At 35.2% G+C, this 26,948-nt stretch overlaps 1 protein-coding gene across 2 annotated transcripts in view; it reads left to right on the top strand.

Annotated features, from left to right (window-relative positions):
- Window positions 1-6,432: 6,432 nt before the first annotated feature.
- LOC141448330 (lachesin-like) overlaps window positions 6,433-26,948 on the top strand; it is an 84,855-nt gene continuing 64,339 nt past the window's right edge. Inside the window, exon 1 of one of the 2 annotated variants that reach the window (XM_074116661.1) lies at window positions 6,433-6,916. In XM_074116661.1, coding sequence (XP_073972762.1) covers window positions 6,841-6,916 — 76 coding nt within the window. In that variant the 5' untranslated portion in view covers window positions 6,433-6,840. The remainder of the gene's footprint in view (window positions 6,917-26,948) is intronic. The other variant, XM_074116662.1, reaches the window with a different exon arrangement.

Genomic DNA, 26,948 nt, shown 5'->3' with positions numbered 1-26,948 from the left:
CCGCGGCCCTCTTACTCATCAAGACATAATGATGATATAGTAATAAACCTTGTAATCAACAATACTGCCAATGCCAAAAAAAGAAATTATAAGTCCTCTCATTACACGTAAATAGTACTTCAGAGGGAACCTTGCCCACCTGGAAGTAATATTCCTGAAAACTATTCCTGGTAAATGTAACAGATCTACGTGAAAACCATGTACGAACAAAATTTTTAATGAAATCATAAAAGCCATTAAAATAAAACAAGAAAAATCTAGTAATTAATGCTGTTGGTTCGATTTTGTCCAGAAATTTGTCGTTTTTGTGACATCTAGTCTGAAAACTTTGCTGCGAAATCGATATTTCTACTTGTGGCTGGCGTAATAATCTAGAAAAACATACTCTTACAATTTTCCAGAAGATTAAAAAAGAAAAATGTATATTTTTTCGGAAAAATAAAAGAAAATTGAGGCATTGGCACTTTCACTTACTTTGGAAAGTGTGAAAGTTAGCAAATTGGGAATAAAAATAAATAAATAAATAAAATAGTGAATAAAACAAAACTTGGGTGAAATAAATTTCCTTCCAGGCTACCAGGGAGCCCGGGGTTTAATAGTCTATTGGGATGACGGTGTTCTTGGTTCGGGAGGAAGAGGTTTTAGTAGGAGGGATTGGGGCTGCTCGTGTTTTTAGTGAGGTATCCCAGGGTCTATGAGTAAGTGGATGGGATTTCTAGGTCCAGGAGTAAATATTACAGTAGGGTGCATACTAGAGTGGTGGTGGTGATGGTGCAAAGAAGAAGAACGGCCCCGGAGTGATAAGCCTTCTCATGATTTATCAGGATAAACAAGGGATCGTGACGTCAGGACCGGTCGCCTCTTGGACCAACCCCCTCCATTTTACTTGGCATTTATTATGAACACTGGAGAAGCTTCTGGCCATGGTTATGGATCTATATGGCACTTGGAGTAGAGTTCGTTCTCTCTCACTTGCACGCAATCCTTCTTCCATCATGCTGTCTCTTTCTAGCCGCTCGCTGTCCTTCCTTTGTTCCCTGTCTCTCTCCCTCACCCAGTCGCTATCCATACATAATCTAGCCCAGATATCATATCTTCTACTCATTTCCTAGCGCTGGTACAATTCTATTCAACGAGCATTTACATGACTACTTATTTATGTAAAGAGTGATTTATGTAGTAGATGTAGTAGATTGATTTCAATCCTCCCAGATGAATCTAGCCAGAGGATTCTTCCAGCATCCAATAGTCTTTTTTAATCATTCACCTAGAGTTTGTTCTTGTTTTGCAAGAAAACAAAAACGTTCCCTCACGATTCTGGCATGCCACACTAAGTAATTACTTCCTCTTGCTAGCTAAGGAAAGCATTCCGATCAAGCCAAATTAACGGAAATAAAGTTGCCACCGGAAATGTTCGCTGTAAGATCCCCTGAGTCTTAGTTTAGTTTTTCACCTTTCTTTAAACTACCAATAATTATTAAATCGTAAGCAGGTGTACAAACTTTATTATTTATTGTAAATTAATTTCCCATTTAAATTCTATTAGTTAGTCGGTGATAGGCTAACCTCTAATGTGCTATTTTAGTAAAATTTGCGGTTCTAACTCTCACTCTATTAAAGGAGATAAAATGAACTGTTAATTTTCCGAGTTTCGAAGAAAATCTCTCAACTACAGGAAACCGGAAATACCATTTCACTATTTTCAGTTATTAATACTGTTTTCAGTGGGTAATAAATTTTTTACTTACATATCCAAGAACGAAATTATAAATCTTTTATACGAATGTAGAATTATATGATATAAATATTAGAAATAATATTAATATTAACCTGTTATATGAATAATATTTCTGAAAAGATTTGTTTTAGGGGGTTCTGGGGTGGAGGTGGGGAATGGAGGAAGAAGTTTTTTCTCTAACGTGTTACTTCACTGCAATGTACGATTTTACCTAGGGAATAATTTAAGAGTTAGATGCCACGGTAGCCGAGCGGTTATAGGCTAGACCCGCAAAGCTAATATGTATTGTTGGTTTAGTGGGTTCGATTCCCCTGGTGTATGCCTTGGATTTTATTTACTGGTTAATAAAAGAAAATATTAAAATATGTTAGACGGTTATAGGCTAGACCCGCAATGCTAAGATGTATTGTTGGTTTAGTAGGTTCGATTCCCGTTCTCTAGGCCTTGGATTTTATTTACTGGTTAATAAAAGAAAATATTAAAATATGTTAGACGGTTATAGGCTAGACCCGCAATGCTAAGATGTATTGTTGGTTTAGTAGGTTCGATTCCCGGTCTCTAGGCCTTGGATTTTATTTACTGGTTAATAAAAGAAAATATTAAAATATGTTAGGCGGTTATAGGCTAGACCCGCAATGCTAAGATGTATTGTTGGTTTAGTGGGTTCGATTCCCCCGGTCTAGGCCTTGGATTTTATTTAATGGTTTATATGAGGAATTTTCAGTAAAGTATGTTAGGCGGTTAAGATACTAGACCCGCAATGCTAAGATGTATTGTTGGTTTAGTGGGTTCGATTACCGGTCAATAGGCCTTGGATTTTATTTAATGGTTAATATGAGAAATAGTAAAGTATGTTTGCTAGTCGCCTTCGTCCACGACACCTAATTGGTAGTTGGACGTTAAGCCCCGCCTGAAAAATAGGCGATTACTTTTCTTTTTTTAAAAAATGCAATTTGTAACCTTTGACTTCCTTATTTTAAAAAATTGACTAATGGTCTATTTAAAAAGAGTTTTAAATGAATTAAACAACTTGATAAACTAACACTGTTGAGTACTCGTGAACACGTTTTCTTGTAAAACAAACGTAATTTCTCATACGAAGATAAAAGGAATCCTGGAAAATGATATACCGCGTTTGAAATCCCCATTAAACAAGGAATCTTTTATAAAAAGTGCCAGCACCTAGGTCTGATGATCACATAAGGGCCTAATGAGTTTTCTTAAAAATTTCAATTACTTTTATTTTACCAGCATCCAGGAGGAAGATTGAGGCTGTTTGGAGAATAACTTATGCCTCAAAATGGTATCAATTTTTAGAAAATTTATCTGTCTTTCTAACCATGTTATCAGAATCGAACTCGGACTAAAACTTTCTGAGTAATAACATTTTTATTGGAAAAAAGTAATGGTTTTTAGAAAAGCGACGTCACACAAGAACAGTGGAAAATATGAAGTTGGCCAATACTTCATTGAACTCCACTTTAGATGTACTACACACAGTAGACCTATGGACAATACTTGCTGGTTCACCCTGTATATCTTAATCCATCATTTCTTTTTCATTTTTTATGTAAAAGTTACTTCCGAAATAAGTTTTAAATTGGTGGTGTCAATTGTAAATAACAAATTCATATTAACGGCCCCTGAAAACGAGTATTTTCCTTCAAACTCTAAAGAGGAAATCTACCATTTTCACGCTCGCAATACCTTCCCTCACAACAACAACAACAACAACAAAAAAAAAAAAGGAAAAACTAGTCAAGGAAAATCCGACGATGTTGACTATAAATCCCCTTTACCTGATCTAACATGACGACAGGAGATTAGATGCTAACAGGAAGTTGGTAGCCGGAAAAGAGAGGTTAGTAAGCTGGCGGAAGAAACAGGGTGTTGTGAAAGGCTAAGCTATAGGCTTAGATAGCCTATTGTGGAAAGAAGATTCTGTTCTGGATAGTTACTCGAGTACTGAACGGGGTATTTTTTATGGAAAGAAAATCAGAATTTTGTAGCACAGTATGTTATCCAGAGTATTGTCTGCTATTCAGGTGATCGGATCTTGCGCAGAAGTTCGCACCAATACAGAAACAGATTTCATTCAAAGTGGTACGTACGATGTATTACACACTCTTACATAACTATAGGTAATACCGTGGCCACCCACCGTGTACTAATCGAACTGAATGTTCGTTCGGTCATTCATACTCTTATCTATAGTATCCCAATACTACTACATCCCATTGTCAGCACTTTAAAAATCTTTGGATTTATCCCAGACAATTGGTTCACAATACGCACGAATGCCTACATCCACATACTAACGCACAACCACTCAGCTCTCCGCCGCTTTCAATATTACCTATTGTTGATCTAACAACCAATCGCAATATTAGACATTTCGTTTCCTCTTTCGTCATACTTCTTCCACTCTTATCCATTAAATAAAAGAAGCCATCTTGTGATGATTTCTGTGTATGAAAAGGAAATTTTTAAAACTTTGTCGCTGTGTGTGTGTGTGTATGTGAGGTACATATGTACGTACTACTTCCGCTTACTATACCTTGCGCGGATCAATTTCCTTAGAACTATTTTGTGCGAACAATAGAACCAAATCTTCTAAGCTCCTGAGGAGAAGGTTCTGGAATAGGGTTTAGAGTATTATTTCTGCCCAGGTCATCGAGTAAGACCTAGACTGAACTTTGAGCCGATAATACACAAGTTGGGCGCTTTGATGGCGCAGTCTGGATATCAGAGAGAATTCCGTTCCCAATAGTACCTTTTAAGTTTAAAATAAAATAGAGTGCTTCGTCTTTATGCTTCAATATTAATTTTATATATTCCAAACCTAATTCCCAAAATCTATCTCACAAGAAGTGGACATAACACTTCCTCTCTCTCTCTCCCACCCAAACCATTTTCACCTTCTGAGGTTCAGTACGTCATAAATCATCTTTCACGTAAGAAAGCGCCTGGATTTGATCTCGTTACTCCAACCATTCTCTGCAATCTCCCCAAAAAAGCTGTGTGACTTTCATATCTTCAACCCAATTCTTGTGGAAGTACTCCAAAAATCCATCCTATCCCAAAACCTAAAAAACCTCATCAACATCCTTTGTCTTACCGTCCAATTAGTTTATTACCTGTACTAGGTAATAGGTAGCAAAAATAAATGCCACTATGGGTGCGTACCACTAAGCGTTCATGACGATCACGCTCACGACCGCGGTTTTGCCCGTTCCACTTGCTTGCGAGCGTTACAATCGAAAACTCGAAGTGGAATGGGACTATGGGGCGTTTTAACCGTTCATGTAAACATTACAAATGGCGACCTTGAAAATAAGTCAGAAGCTTGAAGAGGTTGTTTTTTAATTTTAACCCCGTTTATAAGCAGTTAAAATAAACTTTATTAATTATTGGAAAAGTTGACTTATATTAAATATATATATATAATTCAATTTTTTATATTACATTTTAGAGGAGTATTTACAAAAATTTACGATTAAATAAAATTAAAATGTCTTTTGTGGCAACAGTAAGATATTTATTAATGCAACGTAATAATGCTTTAGAAAGTTCTTCATCTAGTTCCGATAAAGAGTGGAATGCAATTTTACAAAAATCGCAATGGTGAAAATGGCGGAAACTTAGGCCACGTATTATTAACTATCAAAGTGTAATTGATCGTTATTCAGTGATTTAGTAATTAAAGGGATAAGGAATTTTTCATTTTATTATTTTTTTTAGACTTTCGAGAAACAGATTCAATTATTTACATGAGATAATATACTTTCATTTTACATGAGATAATTTTTTCGGTCGCCATCTTTACTTTTAAAAATTGCGCCAAAATTTCTGAACGCCCACTTCGACCCACGCTCTTTTAGGTGGGGGCCGTTGTGAGCTTCGCGTGAGCGAAAATAATGACGTCATTAGTGACGTTTTCGCCGCGACCACTATGACCGCGGTCGTCATGTGGAACGGCTGAAGGTATGTATATTTTGCTCGTTGTGAGCGCTTAGTGGAACGCCATCCTATATGATCATTAATCTGAGGAAAGTTTGCCAGGATCATTATTCCCAATAAATACCATATTTTCTTCACTGTATTACACAAATCTGATATATTATTTAAAATTGTATAATCATTTTTGCGTGTGATGCGTGTCACCTCTGACATTGTGTTTTGGGATATTCCTTTATTGTACCATTTCAGTGAAATTTATGGGACTAATAGCCTAATAAATGGCAGTAAGGATGAAATATAACCCAAAATTCTCAATTTGAGAAAAATTAAAACCTGATCGGAAGTGCGTTTCACTGAATAATCATTTTTTAATAGATTTTAGCTACATTTAATAGAAGTGCCACATTTTTGCTGTTAGACGAATAGATTTTAGTTTTTTAGTAAAAAAAACGCGTAAATTATATTTTGGAAAAAATTCATGACGTAAGCGGAAATGAATGGCGGTTAAGATACGAAATTGTTCATTTAACGCATCAATGTTACTTTATTATTATTATTTTTTGTTTTTTGTTTTGCAGCATAAAAACCGAAAAATCCGAACTTGTACGAACATAAGCGAAGTTTTATGAAGGCCCATTGGCGAACCTTTAGGGCAGTCCTAGCAGTACACCTTCACCCACTACCTCCACCCACCACAAAGAGAGAGAGAGAGAGAGAGAGAAGTGTTTCTAGTTGCTATAATCTCGCCCCTCTCCTTTTTCTCTGATACACTGACTGTAACCCAGCAAGGCACACTAGTGTTGCTGGCTAAGTTTATACCACTTCAGTACGGCACTGAACTATGTACAGAGTACATCGAGCGCTTATATTTTTCCGTTAACGAGTTAACTAGCTACACAATATAATAAGAAAATCTCGTTTTTTTTCAAAAATTCAGGAAAAATTCAAGTTATCCTTAATTAGTTCAAGTTTTTCTTGTGGTTTTTCATTTCATTCATTTTTATGCTGTTTTAAATTTTTTTTTTTATTGCTTGATTTTGGTTTTTGATAAAATTAAATATTTTATTTTTAATTATTCTTTATTAATTATGATTTAATTGTTGTTTTTCATCGAAATAAACGCCCGTCTATGTCACCTGCAAATGCACTGCAATTCTGCATCCTCGTATCATATCCTACTCTACACGTTGTGCCTGTTTTCTGCCATCATGTCAAATGGTAAGTTTTTACGTCTTATTTTCTTGTATATTTTATTTTATTTTCTCAAAGTCGCACGTTCAGACGTTCAAACGATTCTCCAGATTTTTTAAACCTATTTTCCTATTATGCGGAAAATTGCGGACAGTTTAAATCTGATAAAAATAGGAATTGGTCCACCCAGGGTTATGCCACTAATAAGATCTCTGAATAATCTCCTTAACAAAAACTTACAGTTTAAAAAGTTAAGTATAAGGGTTGATTAAACGCCAAAAGGTACACAAATCAGCAAGTACCCAACATTTCATTAATACTTCATTGATATTATTTAAGTAATTTTACCGCATTAATTTTCATTAATATTTTTTAAGAATTTATTAGATGTCACATACCCTTATGCTGGCCATTTTCATCTACAAAATATTTGTTCAAGTAGCACACCATTTAACTTAGATTGACTGTAATATCTATTTATCTATAATAATCAAACTATTAATTACAGGTGAAAAAGAAAACGTTATAAAAATAAAAAAATATGAGGCTTAAAAATTCAAAAAAAATTTTAAAAAATGCTTACACCAACATACATCAGTGATTTTGTTTATTTATTTTTATTTTTAAATAAAAATCGTCGGTTTAAGTTCATTCTTCGATTAAAGTAATTGTTATTTTATGTAGTAGTCAATCTGGCTTTATCGTAAATAATATAGTTGTCTTCAATTACATTCTCCATCTAGGTGTTCTTCCCACAATGTTGTGTATATGTAATATAAAGTAAATAAGATATGCATATTTTTAGGACAGCTAATTATTCCAGTATTTTACTATAAGTAAAATTAGGGGAACTAAATTAAATTACAATTGAGAAATGAATATATAATTTTGAATAATCTACTTGTTATTAACTGTGTGTCATTGTGCTCACGAATATTTCGGTAAGACGAATTCAAGACTGAAATATTGTTTTAAATCCTCCGTGATTCAAATTTAAACAGTAGCCGACTCTAAATTTGTCTTTTTCTAATTTAACATGCATGTATATGTGACAACTTCAGAATAAAGGGCACATTAAAGAGAAATCAGAAGAATAATTTGGAATAGAGTTAAAATAAAGTACCTATTTATACGAAGATATAATATACATTTTATCACAATTATAACTATTATGAATGAACTGGCCAGCATAAGGGTATGTGACATCTAATAAATTCTTAAAAAATATTAATGAAAATTAATGCGGTAAAATTACTTAAATAATATCAATGAAGTATTAATGAAATGTTGGGTACTTGCTGATTTGTGTACCTTTTGGCGTTTAATCAACCCTTATACTTAACTTTTTAAACTGTAAGTTTTTGTTAAGGAGATTTTTGTACCTTTTGGATAGATTTTCCTTTTTGTCTATTAGCAAAGTTACGCCTGCTTTACAGATTTTTTTAAAATTTGGAATAAGCTATTCTATCATTATAACCTGATAAGGTGTTAAATCGGAACCGTAATTACCACTAGAGAGATCTTTTTAAAGAATGGTTATAGTTGCGGTCCCCAAACCATCCTCAATAACCATTTTTTGGAGAAAGCGTTTTGAATAAAATAGGAAGGTATTTGTACGTAAATAGCAAAATTAAACTGCGATTTCAGTACTTCCTTTTAAGAGGAGCAAGAAAAATAAACTGCGATTACAGTACTTCTCCCTAAAAGGCAAAGATTTTGAATCGAACGACAATTCATTGATGTAAATCGGTTCACTCATTGATAATTTTAACGATTGCAGTACTTCCTCTTAGTAGGTGTAAGAGCATGATGGCACTTCACAGCCACGTAGAGGAGCTTTAATCACTTCTTCGTGCTAAATTTTATCAAAATCGGACTAAGCTTTGTAGAAATATTGGTAATAATAGTTTTAGAAAGGGACTTATTTGGGTGGGGCGAACTCCCCTCCTTATGAGGCATAGCGTCGAGACTTTTAAAGTACAAATCTGTACAAAATTTCGATTCGAATGACACTTCATTCATGAAAATCGGTTCACGTGTCGATAATTTGAAACGATTGCTATACTTCCCCTTAACAAGTGTAAGAGCAGATCGTCGCTTTATTGTTAGGTAGGGGAGCCCTAACCCTATCATCCTACCAAATTTTATCAAAATCGGGCCACGATTTACAGAGTAATTAGTAATAATAATTTTGGAGGGGGCCTTACATAAAGGGGGCTAACTCCTCTCCCATTCGATGCACAGGGCCGAGACCCCCAAAAGGCACATCTACATAAAATTCCCAATCGAATGACACCTCATTCATGAAAATCGGTTCACGCGTTTAGGCGCTACGTTGTTTACAAAAAAGGTAACAACAAGAACAACAAGAACAACAAGAACAACAAGAAGAAGAAGAACAAGAACAAGAACATTTTTTGAAAAAGCGGTTTTTGCTCATTTTCGGCAACTTTTTTCTCGAAACCTATTAGATCTGGGTGGTTGCAAAAAAATTACAGTTATGAAGGAGGGTTTGGAGTAAGATTTAAAGAAAATTTGGGAATTTTATCTTTTATAGAAAAAGAGAAAAAAATTGTCAAAGTTGGGTGTTTTTCAACGTTACGCTTTTTCGTGCAGTTTTTGATGGTCAACCCTTATACAACTGTCCTACCGGACAGTTTTAATAAGATTTACTGCAAATATCTCAAGATTTTCTTTAAATTTTATCATTTTTGAATGAATTTTTCCAAGAAAAGTTTAAAACAGTTCTTTGATCAGGGTTTTGGTTTAAAGTTATCCCCTCTAAAACTGCTATTTCAGTGTAAAGTGCTAAATGAAGTGAAAATTGATTTTTTAAAAAAAGGAATCGTCAGGAATTGTTTCAGAAAATTTAAAAAAAAAAACTGCCTAATTTACTCAACAAATTCGGTGCTTCCGGTTGGCGAAACAACAGAATTGACCCCCTCCTCAAAAAAAAAACCCTACCAAAATAAAAATTCTGCCCCCCCCAAATTTTTTTTTTTCTAAAAACATAGATAAAAAAATAATCGAATTTATTTTCCGGAGAAAATGTGGAAAAATCTACCCAGATTCGACACTTCCGGGCTTCAATTAACTGTATAATTTGAAATTATTTCTTAGAAACTTTGAAAGAAGTGTGCTTAAACTTCAGTTAAAAAGTCAGTATAAAGTATGATCTTATTATGTGTTTAATATTTTGCTAAAAAGTCCTTGTTTAAGGAGGTTAACGAAACCGGAAGTGGCGGATTTTTCTCAAGAAATTATTCTTTACTGAGGTTTTCCCCAATTTTCTCGCCTACATTTTCCCAGTTTAACTAAAAATTCGTGGAAAGCTAAAAAAAAAAAAATTTTGGACAAAAACTTTTTACCAGGAAATTTATTTTGAGTGGTTTTTCCAGCGTGGGGGAGGAAGGAGGGCCGGATTTTCCTTTAAAGTACCACTTCATGTGAACTTGATGGAAATCCATTGATCCAGTACGTCAAAACTTGATTGACAAGCTTTAAATTTTCTCCATTTAGTGGGAAAAAGCTTGGTGAATTCTTTTTTTCTTTTTCGTGAAAAGTGATTTTCGTGGCTTTGTGGCGAGTTCTAAGAAATTTGGACGACTTCTGAGATTTCACCTTTGACCGTGATCTTGCAGTGAATTTAGTGGAACTATCAAAGTTGAAAGGGCAATAATAAAGATAAAGTTTGCAAGTTGGAAGAGAAAGAATAAATGGGAAAGTAAGAGAAACTCTAGAGAGGGAGACACACAACCTAATTTTCTTTTCATTTCTCTTACCTTTGTAAGTAAAACTGCGGTGGCGTAGATTTTCTATTAAAAGCTAACCGAGAAAATGCACATTTTTTTGACCAGTTGTTTGAAGTTTATTTGTTTAAATTGATTTTTTTTTTTGGTGCTTCGTGTTTTGGAAAATCAGTACACCTGTGACGTGGACATTCAACCGGAAGTGACGCAATACAAAAAAAAAGGAATTTCCCAATATTTTCCTTACACTTTGTCTGCTCACTAATACATACTTCGGGCTTATTCTTTCTCGGGTAAAATTAAGGCAGTTCTTCAATGGGTGGAGGGGTGGAAGGGTGAGCTTAAGTAAAGCTTCCCTCTGAAAATGTCTCTAAGGAAAATAATTACTTTATTTCTGTGTAAATTTCAATAGAAATAACTTCTAAATTTGAAAACAAAAAAGTTCCTGTTAATTAATAAATAAGTACGAGTAAAGTAATCGCCCTATTTTTCAGGCGGGGCTTAACGTCCAATTAGGTGTAGAGAACGAGGGCGGAAGCTCATACTTTACTATAAACTAATTTTTTTTCTAACAAATAATAAGTAGCCATACGCGGGATTCGAACTGCGGAATCACCTCCACTTACAAAGCCCACGCTCTTGACCATTACGCTGAATATAGCTTGTCTAATCACCGTTAATAGACTGGATATCAGCCCCATCGAGGTAGTGGCGTCTGTCCAGAACGGCTTTATTCCATAACAACAAACGTTTCCACAACTTTTGAGTCAGTCTAGTACAAAGAGTTTCATTTGATCTTAATCGCATATCTCAGTGATGGCGAACCTTTTGAGCTGAGCGTGTCAAAATTTTGGAAAACCCTACCTAACCTCTGGTGCCAATAGAAATATTCATAATTTTTTGATATTTGCAATCACTGTAATAATAATAATAAAAAAAGATTTATTAAATGACCCACTTTATACCCAATTGATCTGAGGAAAGTTTGCCAAGATACTTATTCTCAATTATTACCGTAATTTCTTCAAAGTACTCGCCAAATTATTTAAAATTATCTAAAAATTTTTTTGTCCCTGTCAATGCGTGTCACCCAAAATGAGTTCCCGTGTCACCTTTGACACGTTCGTCATAGGTTTGCCATCACTGGCATATCTCCTTAACAAAAACTTACAGTTTAAAATGTTAAGTATAAGGGTTGATTAAACGCCAAAAAGGTACACAAATCAGCAAGTACCCATCATTTCATTTATACTTCATTGATATCATTTAAGTAATTTTACTGCATTCAATTTTCATTAATATTTTTTAAGAATTTATCAGTTGTAACAGACCCTTATGTTGGCCACTTCATTTATAATATTTTTTTGTTATAATAATTATAAAATGTACATATATTACATCTTCATAATTAAATAGGTACTTTATATTATGTAGATCACTTTATCGAAAAGTTTTCTCGAAAAATGTTGATTTCAATTGGACTTTAGGACAGCCGAGATGTAACACTTTCCTTTTAAACTCATAGTGAACGTGCACGATACTTATTTTCAGTAAAAATGCTAAGTTTAAAAATAATTAATTTAAAAGAACCAAAAAAAAAAAATGCGGTTAACTATTCTCACCATATTTTTTCAAATCTTTTATTAGAATTTAAAGTGAAAATGGTATAACGAGTCTTGTTCCTTCCTCTAAATTGCAGTTAGGCATTAAATTCAATATTCAAAACCTTCCCCAAATGGGCTCGTGGTGGTTTTTGGTTGCTGGAAAATTGAAACATACTGGAGAAATTAATTTGGATACAAATAAAAAAGAAACAACTTGTTTAATTAAGGCTGGGTCCAATGTTGAGGGAAATTTTTGTTTCACTTATTTCCTATGGTCACTGAGAATTGTAATTCAAATAATCAATTTAAGTGCGGGATGCCAATTAAATTTTTGTCATTAAATTTAATCGAATAAAAAACAGATTAAACTCATTATTTTTTTAAATTACGCATTAAGCAATTTTTATATCTTTCATTTTTAACGTAACAATCGTTAGCGATTATGCCCAATTTAGTAATATTTGGTCTCGATTTTTTGGATGTGTGACCCGCATAACTTAAGTAGTTAGGAGGGGGAAGGGAATAAATGGCAGGAAGTTGAAATTGGGAACTCAGTTTTCCCACTATAGGACCAAACAACTTTTTGAGAAAATTCTTCCAACTTTTTTTTTTCTTTTGGTTTCCCTTAAGAAAGGTTTTTCACCGGTTTTCTCTGCCCTTATTGCGCAATCAATCCTCAGCTCAACCCCGCTGCTTTGCAGAATTTATGGGCTCTTGTGGCCTCTAATGGGCTCCTTTAAGCGGCGGTAACTCAATGATGATGTTCTTATTTACTATGTAGTTTTGTGAAGAATATGAGTAAAGTAACCGTACTGTTAGGCGCCACGGTAGCCGATGCGGTTAAGAAACTAGACCCGCAAAGCTAAGATGTATTGTTGGTTTAGTGCAGAGGTCGGCAACCCGGGGCTCGCGAGCCGCATGCGGCTCATTTATCCAGATTTTGTGGCTCTTCAGCCTTCCCAAAATATATTATATATTTTAATTTTATTGAAACAAATGAAAATACCATTTCTTAAAGGTATTTTTTCAAAAATAATTTTAAATGTGATAGGTTAGAAATTGAATAGAATTATATTAAAATAAAGTATGTAATTATATAGGACTGCCGCCATTTTCATTCAAACTCAGGTTTAGTTATTATTTATTTGTTTATTTACTTTGCAATATGTGAAAATAAATATATAAAACATTTAAATGTTATTGAATATCATAAAATAATAATTTGTGAATACAAATGATCTACAGAGTTTGTTTACACCATCATCCTTGCGGCTCTTGGTAAGATATATTAAAATTATTTAAGAAGAAATGGCTCTCTACTTAAAATAGGTTGCCGACCCCTGGTTTAGTGGGTTCGATTCCCCCGGTCTAGGCCTTGGATTTTATTTAATGGTTAATATGAGAAATTTACAGTAAAATATGTTTGCTAGTCGCCTCCGTCCACTACACCTAATTTGGTAGTTGGAAGTAAAGCCCGTCTGGAAAAATAGGCGATTACTTTACTTTACTTCTTTACTAACCGTACTGTTTTGGTGATTGCGTATGATGACGTAATGTGGTGTGGTAACCCGTGGAGGTCAATACTACCCAAGTAATTGCATGCAACAGTTACCCACCTTACCTGTGAAGCCTCAACTGAAAACATAAGTCACTTACAGATCTTAAATGCATCATATATGCAACACGCGCAACATCTGCAGACCTTAAAAAAAAAAAAAAAAATGCCTAAAATGTAAATTGAAACGTTCGCATTTAACGATTTAATGCATTGCCGAAACGTTTAATGGACATCAAAACATTATCGATCATGAAATCTCTAACTAAAATTTCATTGTGTAACAATATCTGCCCACCGGAAGTAACGATAACACGGATATATCAAAGTTATCCAGTATATTTGTCTTAGACTGTTGCAAAAAAAGGTTTCATTTTACTTAAAGATATAGCAAATATTAGATCTACTCTCTGGTTTAATCCTCTTCAGAGAAAACAATGATCTTCAGTGGAGATCTAGAGGAAGTTACAAGGGGAACGTCCCAAGTTCTGAAGAGGCACTTTACAGGAAAAGAGAGCTTATGAAATTCTTTCCTCTAAAAAAAGTTAGGAGGAAAAGTTCCCAATAAATTCGAAGGACCTTTATTTCCTTTATTAAAAAAAAAACCCCCTAAAGGAAGTAAGTTTATTGAAAATACGTAGTCTCAACACGTATCACTTCCGGTGTGTACATTCTTGATTAAATAGAAGCGCTATTAAAATATAAACATTTAAATTACCCCCTCCAAAAAAAAAAAATGGCAAAAATGTTTGAATCGAGAAGCTAGTGGGCCAAAAAAGTCCGTTTGTCTGTCACTTGCTGCTTGAAATCTTTATTATGTGTTTCTGTGTTGAACTACGTTTAAATAAAATCGACGAAAACTAAGAAAAAAGAGAAAAATCGTGAAAACAAATTTTGTATAAAAACCAAAGTGGAAAACAAACAACTGGAAAAGATGAAACCGGATACAGCGATGCACAGTTTATTAATTCGTCTTAACCAAACTTTTAAATAAAATAAAATCTCATAAATTATATAATTAAATTTATTACGTCTTAATTAAATTTAAAATAATGTTAATAAAATTAATACATACTACAAAAAGGTTTACAATATTAATAAGCCAATACAGTACGTAGTAAAATAACTACCTCCAACAAACATAAGAAAATCTAATTAAATTTACTGAAAATTCACGAGCATGCGCAGTTAAAATAATGTAATCTCAAGCCAGTTTGTGCATGCTTGTACACTGAACACTGTTATTTCAATGAAGAAAAGTTGAGTTTAATTTAGAAAAAGCTTTTGTAGCTAGAGGCTTAGTTAAACAAAACAAACCAGCTAAAACCATTGTGCTTGTAGATTATTTGAACACAGTAAAAATTAAAACGTATCTAGAAATTTGTTATTATTCCTTTCCCCTTCTTTGACTTGTTTTGTTCTTTTTGCATTATTGAGAAGAAAAGAAGTACTGCTTTAATCAAAGTTATTCCCAATTACTTTGTTTTAAATGCAAAGTAGTGCAAAAACTACCCACCAAAACAAAGTTCCTCCTACCACGACAAGAACAACGACAAAACAAAACAACACTTGAAAAAAATTGTACTTCTTGTGAACTAATTGTTTTCCGAAACTTTTATTAAAACATTTGACCTCACAAAAATTATACTTTAATACACGCGCCGCGATAAGCGGTTATCGACTAGACCCGCAAAACTAAGATGTATTGTTGGTTTAGTGGGTTCGATTCCCCGGTCTCTAGGCCTTGGATTTTATTTAATGGTTAATATGAGAAATTTACAGTAAAGTGCGTTAGGCGGTTAATATACTTGACCCGCATTGCTAACATGTACTGTTGGTTTAGTGGGTTCGATTCCCCGGTCTCTAGGCCTTGGATTTTATTTAATGGTTAATATGAGAAATTTACAGTAAAGTGCGTTAGGCGGTTAAGATACTTGACCCGCATTGCTAAGATGCATTGTTGGTTTAGTGGGTTCGATTCCGCGGTCTCTAGGCCTTGGATTTTATTTAATGGTTAATATGAGAAATTTACAGTAAAGTATGTTTGCTAGTAGCCTCCGTCCACGACCCCTAATTGATAGTTGTACGTAAAGCCCTCCTGAAAAAAATACTACTACTACTTTAATACAAATATTTTTCATCTATGTAAACATATTTTTTTCTTTTTACTACAAAAAACAAAAAGATTCTTTATCGCAGAAAATTTAAATAGCAATTGCAAAAATAATATTAACTAATTTAAGTTAATTATTGAAATCAGCAAAATTTAATTTAAAATATTTTAAATTATAATTAGAAATAAAAAAACAGTCTGTAATTAGCCGCCTCCAAGTGGTACCAATAAAGGCACTTAAAACGTATTATTCTGCCCATTCAGATAACTAATTATTTCAGTTTTTGTTAGCGTTTTCTTATTAAACCACCGGATTCTAAATTCTTTAAGAATTGGGACATTCAGTTGCATAATGAAATAAATCTTCAACTACATTGAGATTGCACATTGAACAGAGGTGACTCTCGATTGTACGACTCCACTCTATAGTTTAAACTATTTATTATTATTTTTTATTTTTTATTTATCTGTTTATTTATTTTATTTTTTATATTCAATAATAGTCAACTTCCGGCAGTCGGTTTATTACCAATGCTGTATGTAGTTTATGTAATACGGTTATCAATGTAAGGTCTTTTTTTTCTGTAGATAAACTATTCTATTCTATTCCAGCTCTAGATTTTGAAAAGAGCTTTGAAATTAGTTAATTCTAAATATAATCCACTCTTCCGTTGATTTGTGACCTGGTAATTATATACGCGTTTGCAATAGTATAACAATGTAAGTAAAATGTATTCGGCTGGTGATCGCCTAATCTAAGGCAATATTATGAGAAATGTAACAATAGATAGATTACAATGGTTTCGAAATTGCTGGAATTGGTTTCATCCAATTGCATGTGTAAATAGGATTAATTAAATATACTTTGTAATTACAAACTTGAATTTAATACCGTCCTTGTAGGGTAGGATAAGATCTAAGGATTAAGATCAAGTCAATGTTTGGGATTAATAAGCTCTTTAGGAGGTGAGGATTTTAGACGCTCAGTGTGTGAGTGTAATAGATGTGATAACTGATTATGATAAGTCCTGATGTAACTTCTGTAATTTGTATTAGTGTGTCTGTGTGCTACTTGTACAGGGGACCCTTGGGCAGTCCGAAGAGGCTTTCTAAGACCGAACGCATTCAACTAAGTAAAAGGGCCTGACCACTTTAGACAGATTGGTACGGCCTAAAGTGGGCTACACGGACTAGAGTTGGAAGCTGTGTCTATACATAGCCTTACTCCTTTACTTGGAGTTACTTGGTCCAGCCCAATGAGATTGGCTCACCCCCTCCTTCCACCAAAGTCCCTGTCTTGGTGCTACCACTTTAGGTACGGGAATTTCGCTTGAAATAGTGTGTCCGGCCGGGTTGGTAGAGTAAAGTTTGGGCGCGACGAGGAAGGTAAGACAAGTTGGCCAATTGATTGCTTTATTGGCTGGGATAGGGGTGTGGGGTGTGGCAATTTTCTGATAGAAGGATTTTGCAAGGAACCAAGGACGGCTAAACTGTTAGGACATCTAAACGCTCCTAACTTGGAAATTGTAGACTGTTAGTGTGTTAGGGTCCCTTTGGAACCGGAATTCCGCTCGATCTTCCGTAAAAAAAAAGTAGGAGAGTTTCAACTTGTTACACTGATGAATTGCCATCTAAAATAGACTGAAGAGCAGGAACAAACTACGTAAGGGTTTCTATTTCTAAGTACGTAATATGGACTAATACCAATAACTCATCAACAACTCGTTGCTAACAATGTTGTCAAGATCACTCATTTCTTTGTTAACAAAGAAATTAGAAAAAAAAATAATCTACAGTGATCTTGACATAATTACACTTTTATGAAACTTATAATTTTTACTAAACAATCGCTAGAAACCAAAAAAACTTTTTGCAGTAAAAGATGGTGAAGTGAGCACTTCCTTTTCTGCCTACTTTCACTTTCACGTTATCAGCTCTACGTTGGCTTCTTGTTAATATTACACTGGTGGTGTAAGATAGTACAATGTACATAAATGGCACATTAAAAGAAACCGCGCAGTAGAAGCCTAAGTAGAATAGTTTTAGAAAAAAAAAAAAATCTCAACTAAAACTGTACAATCGACCCACCAAAATGGCTTTACTTTGTTCCGGCATAACAAAACCACGGGCCTCACGGTGTCAAAATAAACCAAATATTCAAATTTTAGAAATTTCTTCCTGCCATTTATATGGAGCCTTGGATTTTATTTAATGGTTAATATGAGAAATTTACAGTAAAGTATGTTAGGCGGTTAAGAGACTAGACCCGCAATGCTGAGATGTATTGTTGGTTTAGTGGGTTCGATTCCTCGGGTTTAGGCCTTGGATTTTATTTAATGGTTAATATGAGAAATTTACAGTAAAGTATGTTAGGCGGTTATAGGCTAGTCCCGCATTGATAAGATGTATTGTTGGTTTAGTGGGTTCGATTCCCCGGGTCTAGGCCTTGGATTTTATTTAATGGTTAATATGAGAAATTTACAGTAAAGTATGTTAGGCGGTTATAGGCTAGTCCCGCATTGCTAAGATATATTGTTGGTTTAGTGGGTTCTACTCCCGGTCTTTAGGCTTTGGATTTTATTTAATGGTTAATATGAGAAATTTATTGTGAAGTATGTTAGGCGATTATAGGCTAGTCCCGCATTGCTAAGATGTATTGTTGGTTTAGTGGGTTCGATTCCCGGTCTTTAGGCTTTGGATTTCATTTAATGGTTAATATGAGAAATTTATTGTGAAGTATGTTAGGCGGTTATAGGCTAGTCCCGCATTGCTAAGATGTATTGTTGGTTTAGTGGGTTCTACTCCCGGTCTTTAGGCTTTGGATTTTATTTAATTTGTAGGAAAGTATATTTTGTTAGTCGCCAATGGTGATTCCACTTCTTTTTTTTTTAGATGGAAATAACTTTTAATTATCATATTTTCATGTTTTATATAGTTCCTAATTTAAAATCTATTTTCTCAATCGATCCATTGAATCATTTTGAGCGCTTGTTTATCGTCGATAAATAATATTTCTTTAGAAGATTTTCATTGATTAAAAAGCGATTATTAAACTATTGTAAAGGTTAGCAACAAGTATTAACTTAGTAAACTTTACCAATTCCAATCATTCCAGTTTATGTTGACAAAAAGAAAACATTTTAATGGCTTTTTTTCTAAATTTAATTGGTTTTCCCCACATTAATCCCCGTGTGTGTTTTCCTTCTGGCTACCATTCGCCCGTTATCAGCAGCACTCAATTATATTACCAATGTGTGCGTTTTCAACGTAATCAAGTGAAAAACGGATTTCAGTGGAAGGAGGGAGAAAAAAGAAAGAAAGAAAAGAAGTGAAACAAAGTGAAAATGGGTTGAAAATAAAAACGAGTAAAAACCACCAACTGAAAGTGTAATCAAACAAAAAGGACCTATACCTTCCTAAAGTGAAAAACTTCTAGAAATCTAGGATTCTCCAGCCTGCAGGCTTAACTACGGCTAGGCTTTACTTTTAAATGGTTATCCTACAGGAGATAACTAAGTGCTGGAGAAATGGGGAGTATATGTTGTGGCTCGTTTAACTCCCTAAGATAAGGGTGATCAACAATAGAACCAGAAAAAGGTTTAACAGTAAATCGTTTTGGAAACAATTCGTTCTAAATTCTTCAAGGGGGGAAAAAAAGAAACTCCTTCCGCATTTCCACTATGACGTCACTAATTATCTCCCCTCCAACTCTCCACGCAAACCTCTAGCTGAGAGGTGTTTAAACGTCATACTGCTACAACTACTGCGTAGCTCTACAGCCCGGCGTGGGCCTTGGCTTCCTTAATAATGCGACTCCAGACATCTCTATTGGCTGTTTTTGTCCTCCATCCTGACACTGCAAGGACTTTCAAGTCTTACTCAACATCATCAAGCCAACGTCTTTTCTTCTTCATGCCTATGACGGGTACCACTTCGGCATCCTGTCTTCCGGGCTTCTTGCAATGTGGTGGCCTAATCATTCCAATTAAAACGTCATATTATCGTCAATTTAAATACTATCAAAATATTCATTACCGTAACGGAACACCACTTTGTTGAATAGATTTCAATCTGCTTTCCGGTAAGCTTTGTAGGCAGCCTTCTAGTATCACTGGCATCTCTTACAGCCAAAGAACAACAAAGGAACAAGCAGAGATGGTTCATCCATGAACCATCTCATAGATTTATCATTTTGAACTTCTGCCATGATCAATTAACGTAATGTGGACGGAGAAATCATGACGATCTTGTAGAATTTAATTCTGTGGCTTGGTGCAAGAAGTGCCAATGTCAAAAAAGGGGATTACGAGTGTACGTCCTCATTGGTTTACCAAATATTTATGCTAAATTTTGACATTGGCACTAGTAAGTTTTTGTGACTCAGTTACTACTTTGAAATTGACTTCGGCACACCTTGCAAGAAAAATTCTGATGGTTAATATATCAAAACAGATTTTTTACTCATTTTTACCAAAATCTGACATTCCAGGACGCTACCCAAGTCATCCTGAGCAATTAAACTCCTGGATGTTAATAAAATTATCATTTATCCTAGAAACCAGAAGACCCATTTTTCCTATGCTTTCCCATAAATTCCTAAATTCCTAAATTCCTTTCCCATATATTCCAGGAACATCTTGCAGAACGTGAGTGTCAAGAGCGTTCCGGTTTTTTTTTTTTTTTTTTTTTAGAGCTTTAAAGGTTTTGAAAAATTCTAGAAAGACGGCAACCCTTCCAAAAAGAAAAAAAGAAAGCTACAACTTTTTAGCAGGCAGAAAGCTTTAGATGTTCTCATTCACACTAAACAACAACTGTCCGATATATATCGTACTCTCTCTAGGTTACAGATTATAGATCACGTATCACTGTTTACTCAGTAATTAATATACATATGTACTTTACCAAGGGGAAAATTAACGCTTGATGTAGTTATTATATAAAACTTACTGTACATAGATTTTGCCAAGTAAATATGGTACAAGCTATATATACAATATATAAGCTGAATATATAGATTAATAATACTTTGATGAACGATTCTCCCAAAATTAAGCTCCAGGCTAGGAGCTCAACTTTGCCAATATTACCAATATGTAGCATAGAATTAATTATTGGCGACATTAGTTGTACGTGAATTTATAGGAGACGATAAGAGGGGTTGATATTAGCCTACCCTCTCTCTCCACATTAACAGCATCTCGATAATCGACTTTAACCATCCAACCAATCCTCGCGTCAAACAAGCTCATATCAGCTCCCCTCCACACTACCTGGTGTCCCCCCTCCAAGGCCTTAGTAATACAGTTCTAATGCCTTCACTTGCTCTGGATCTAGAGACACCCTCCCATCTAGGTCTAGTAAACTTTGACATGATTGTGTTGCTGACATGATTAAATACTCGTGTGTGTGTGTGTGTGTTAGTGACAAAATGTAAACACAGTTGAAAGAGTGGGGTTTGTGGTGAGAAGGACGCAACGAGAAGGTGGAAGAAGGGTAGTGGAAAATCACATCAGCAGAAATTGTTTAGTTTATATTTAACGCTGTGGTAAACGCTGGCATTTACAATCGAAATAACGCCTTCTTAAAAATGAAGAATAGAAACAATGGGACCATAACCTGCACAGCGGAATTCCCAATATCCTTAACTCTGGAAAATAAGCAAGGAGATACTCTTGAAAACCATCATGGTCGTCATTAAGTAGATCTGTCGTAAACTTTAGCGTGAATCCACGAATGAATAACTCATCTCTTTGACCAGATGGAAATTACGCTATCCGGTCACAGATGAGCAGCAAAAATCCAAGAATTGATTTCGTCAAAGCTCTATAAAGGCTATAGAAGGATTCCAGGCTCTTGGGAGCCACTTTGCAACCTTCCCGTAGGCTGGGTCGTCCTGACAACCAGGACAAAGTGAGAGAATTGAGAGCATTCGTATTTCTTGGCGAGGGATTAAATATTATCCTGTAAGCTCCAAGGTAAGAAAAGGGTGAAAGAAAGGGAATCATCCTGCAAAAAAAAAAAAAAACACTTATTAGAAGGATCCATTCCTCAAGGATTTAAGATCAAGTTGCAACAGACCTCTGAACTCTGCTCCTTCACATCAATAAGGGTTGCAGTTCCCCCAAATTCAGCACTCAGGCCGATTATATTCTACAAATAAATCTACAATATTCCATTCTTGTGGAAGAGAGAGTAGATTATCTTGGGGACTCTCCGGGTAAACTCCAGCAGTCTAGCAACACCAACCTTTTAATCCCAAAGCCAGATGATAGGGCAGAGATGAAAACGGACCAGACTTTTGTGTATAAGTGAAAGTCGTAATTTCTCTACAAAAACCTGATGATGCATGAAAATAAGAAATCGTTCGTTCCAATCATTCGTACACGTCACACAATATAGGGCCTACAGAAATGGATTGATCATATGGGTAACTATTTGGGCTTTGAGCCTATAAATTAGATTGCTTTAGACGGGCGGTTCCACCAGAAAGGGGAAGGAACTCAGGAATCCAAAATGCCCATCGTTCCCCGCCCACCCCTCATCTCATGAGAGATACTGGGGCTTTAGAACAATAAATCCAGCTAAAGGTTGCCAGATGGCAATACAATAAACTAATAAAGTAGTAACAGGGAGCATGGCAACTCAATCGCTAGAGTGCACTGGAATAAACCTAGAGAGTTCTGGTAAAGATTACCAGATGCTACAATTTCCGGTAGGGAAACATATGACCTTCCGAAGACGAGGAATCTAGTTTTAGAATATACTGGACACTCCTCTACAAAGTGCCCCACAGTCTCATTGGACTCATCACAGCCAGTACAATCCAATTTGAGCCTATATCTAGAGCATCCCCAATCCAAGGTGGACATATGACCCGTGCCGAAGATGGTATAGTGGTGGATTATTAAGCAAACGGAAGTATCATAGCAAAAATTTCAGCCCATAGAACAAAACAAAATAAAAACTTAATAAACACTAATTGAGCTTAACTTCCGTTGTACGTGAACGTTCAATCATCATTCATCAAAATCGAAACTTTCCGATTCAGTTGTCCTAGATTATATATTTTAACTGGATTCCGTTGGCCCAAAGTGTGTGGTGGGGTTTTATTTGATCATGTGACAGGTAATAGGGAATGGCCATCTTTCATATATCGGCCAATCCCTATAGAACTTTCACTCCGTTAATACAGCATCCCCTCACCTCGAGGCACACATAGCTAAGCTTCTCCCCCACCACATAACTCACTTCTCCCAATCCTAGGTTTCTCTTTCCTTCCTTCCCAATATTTATACGTTTCCAAAAGAGCCAGGTAGTTTGGAACGCGGCAAGCACACACACTAATACACACTACTTCCGGTCAGCAAGAGAAATCAAAACAAAACTTATGATTGATGATAATCTGTAGATCACAATCTATAATTGTATTTTATTTGCATCGAATAGATTTTTGTTTCTTTTTTGTTTTAACCAAAAAAAGTGAAATCTAACTCAATAAATATTTTGTTTTCAGATATATGTGCCTAGTGCGAAACGTTATTTCTTTAATCAACTTTTATTTCGATTTGTTGCAATCATCGATAGGTTAATAATCGATTTTGTTGTGAATTCTCTCAATGGAAATCACATATTCGTCAATTACCTCTTTTTCTTCAAATTTCAAATTAAAGAAACATATTTCTAATTCTTAATGAGACTAATTCTATATCTAATTAGAAAATAATCATAGAAATCAGTTTGAGGGAACCTCCCATCATCCTAAGGAGATGTTTCCAGTAAATCTATCAACATTTCCAAAAGGACGTTTGGAAAATCAGTGGCTTACACATCTCCTTGCTCAGGAGGATCAGGAGGTTACTATCTCAAAGAAGGGACTCAAAAGGACCTATTTTAGACGAAGATTTTGAGCTGGAGTTATAAGGGAGGAAGGGCTAGAATTTTAAGTACCTGAAGCTGCCCTGGGCAATAGCAATAATGATTGCTTAAAAAAATTGAAATTTAAATAAATTTTATCGCTAAAAACAAAGTCGTAATCTTTTGAATATTAATGAAAGAATAGAAAAACTAAAACAAAAAAATATCATTTCACGTGATAATAATTTTAAACAATGGGCGACACAATCAAGAAAAGGACTGTCACATTAAAGGCACATGAACAAAGCGTTATAGCCTGTTAAAGTAGTCTGCCAGCCAATAAAAAACAATTGCACTCTAGTAATAAAAGGAGAACATTATGGCTAAAGTAATAAAAACGGTAAAAAAAAAAGAAATACACTCAGCCAAATTACCTTTTATTCGATTTGAATCAAATCCGGAAATGTTTTTATTTTTATTTCGCCAGTGTTCCTTTTGTTTCATTTAAGGTTAAGGTATAAAAAAATGTTGACGATAAATAAAGAAAAAATAAATGAATGGCATTTATTAACCTGAACCATAAAAAGCTCAGCATTGTGTGCATGAGAGTGCTTTTTTGTCTAATAAAGTTAAATAATAACATCAGTCTGTTCTTTACTGTTCTATGTTATTGGGGGTTATTTATGCGCAGTCTTTGTCTTTCATTTCTTTGGTGGGGAGGGGGAATCTAGGCGTAGGTGAAGGAGAAGAAGAATGACTTTCCTCCATTCTTTTACTCTTGGAAAGGAAAGAGCTTTTAGCGTCTACGCAAAGTTTTCCCAAAAAAAAGAGTTGCTGTCGTGAAGCATGTTTCCCTAAATTGAATTTCCACCGTGAAGTACTGAAATTCAAATCGATAAAATCAGCTGTTAATACTAAACATGACTTTTCTCTCTTTGCTTACAACTTTTTTTGTAAAAAAATTTCGAACAGTCTTAGTTATACGGCGCAATTGTTTAAAAATTTAGTTAACTTTTAAATTTTCAATGAAATAACAAAAGAAACGCGGGAATGGTTAAAAAAAGAGTGGGGAGGGTAGTAGAGTAGTGGGGAGAGCAGTAGAGTAGTGGGGAGAGCTTTAGAGTAGTGGGGAGATCTGTAGAGTAGTGGGGAGAGCTGTAGAGTAGTGGGGAGAGCTGTAGTGCAGACAAGTGGGTGAATAAATCGTGCTAATGTGTTAATATAAGAACATCCCTTGGAAATAAGGGATAATTGGTTTCATCGCCTGTGGAATGAGTGTTCCAGATAAGTGTAAAACTCGATAGATTTATTTTAGCCCTCGCGCAGTATATCCCGTTAATAAGAGTCAAAAAGAATAAACTCTACTGCTCTCCCCACTATTCTACTGCTCTCCCCACTACTCTAATTCCCCCCACTACTCTACTGCTCTCCCCACTATTCTTTTGCTCTCCCTACTACTTTACTGCTCTCCCCACTCCTCTACTGCTCTCCCCACTATTCTACTTCTCTCCCCACTACTCTAATTCCCCCCACTCCTCTACTGCTCTCCCCACTATTCTACTTCTCTCCCCACTACTCTAATTCCCCCCACTACTCTACTGCTCTCCCCACTACTCTTTTGCTCTCCCTACTACTCTACTGCTCTCCCCACCCCTCTACTGCTCTCCCCACTATTCTACTGCTCTCCCCACTACTCTAATTCCCCCCACCCACTACTCTACTGCTCTCCCCACTACTCTTTTGCTCTCCCCACTGCTCTACTGCTCTCCCCACTATTCTACTGCTCTCCCCGAAAAAAACAGAGGGAATTCCAAAGCCCGGATACAATATATCTGCTCCAAATAACTAACAATAACAGCAATAATCTAAAATAAAGCACCCAAATTTTAGAGAAAAACACTTTTTCTGCAATAATAAGAAAACTTTGTGGCATGACAGACGGAATGAAGAATGGAAATTGATGTGCCACGGATTGGTGAAAAACGTAGAAGATGGATTGAGGGAAATGGGGGGGGGGATTCTAAGTCCAGACTAAGCAGGAGATAATAAAAGGAAAATTTGTCTAATGGAAAATGGGAAATACAGTAAAAGAAAAAAAAACTATGTTGATTTTGGGGCCCCCCACCATTAGTACATAATTTTAATTAAAAGCACACATCAAATGAAAGGGTTCCTTCCAGGGATAGACAGGTGCACAAAAAGGGGAGAAATTAAATTTTAATTAATTAAATCCCCCCTTGTGTGGATATTCCCTTCCACCCTCCCCTTACCACCAGAGTTATATTTAGCCACAATGAACTGGACATTTAAACGTCTGTTTAACCAATCAATTTGACTGTAACTACCAGGAATTGTAGAATATATAATGGCCCTTTTCAGAAAAAAAAAAAGGTTACATCAAACTGGTCCTTTTAAAAAGGGATACTTTGGTGACTCATTGATTTGGTTGTTGACTGACCTTAAATTGATTTTCAAGTAATATTAATGATGTCATCAAATACTGATTCATCAATCTAGACAGCTGATGTTGTTTAATTTGGATCCCAGTGAATTCTGTAGACTGGACAAATAAAGTTAATGTACATAACACAAATGGTATGTATACTCCATGGTTTATTTTGCTCAATATTGTACGGATATGGAGCTGAGCTGGAGTGTATGTAAGTTCTAACTTGCATCTAAAAGTGTCCAGTTGTTAGCTTCGAGCGGTTGCTGGAAAGAACTGTTCGTAAAGGATGGCAAGATCCTAGCAGAAATAGCTTATCACAGAGCTCTAGGTTCCAGACAGATAATCCACCCAATACATCTCTTATATTGAAACGCTAAGGCTCCAGCAGGTTCTGTTGAGAGATGGCGTAAACTGTAACACCACCTAACTAACTGCAATGCCATTATTCAAGGAAGAATGAGATTCTAAGAAGTTATTAGATATTGTGGAGGGGGACATATACATGCTCTCTTATTAGAACCCATCCAGAACTAGGCTCAGGAAGATACTGTCGGGACTTCATCTGATCCCAATAAGGAGGTGCTGAGAACACAAATAGAGTTTGAAGCCCCAAAACTAAAGCACGTAAACAAAGTCGCTCGCAATCCTTCTTATCTAGGAATATAAATGCTTCAAAATTGAAATTAGTTTTTAGGAATATTATAAGCGATACTTAAAACCAAGTTTTTAGACAAA

The sequence above is a fragment of the Rhodnius prolixus genome, unplaced genomic scaffold, assembly GCF_049639745.1.
Source record: "Rhodnius prolixus isolate KJV_2025 unplaced genomic scaffold, Rpr scaffold_19, whole genome shotgun sequence".
In the NCBI taxonomy this organism is placed as follows: Eukaryota; Metazoa; Arthropoda; class Insecta; order Hemiptera; family Reduviidae; genus Rhodnius; species Rhodnius prolixus.
This window is presented reverse-complemented; position numbering and strand designations above follow the sequence as displayed.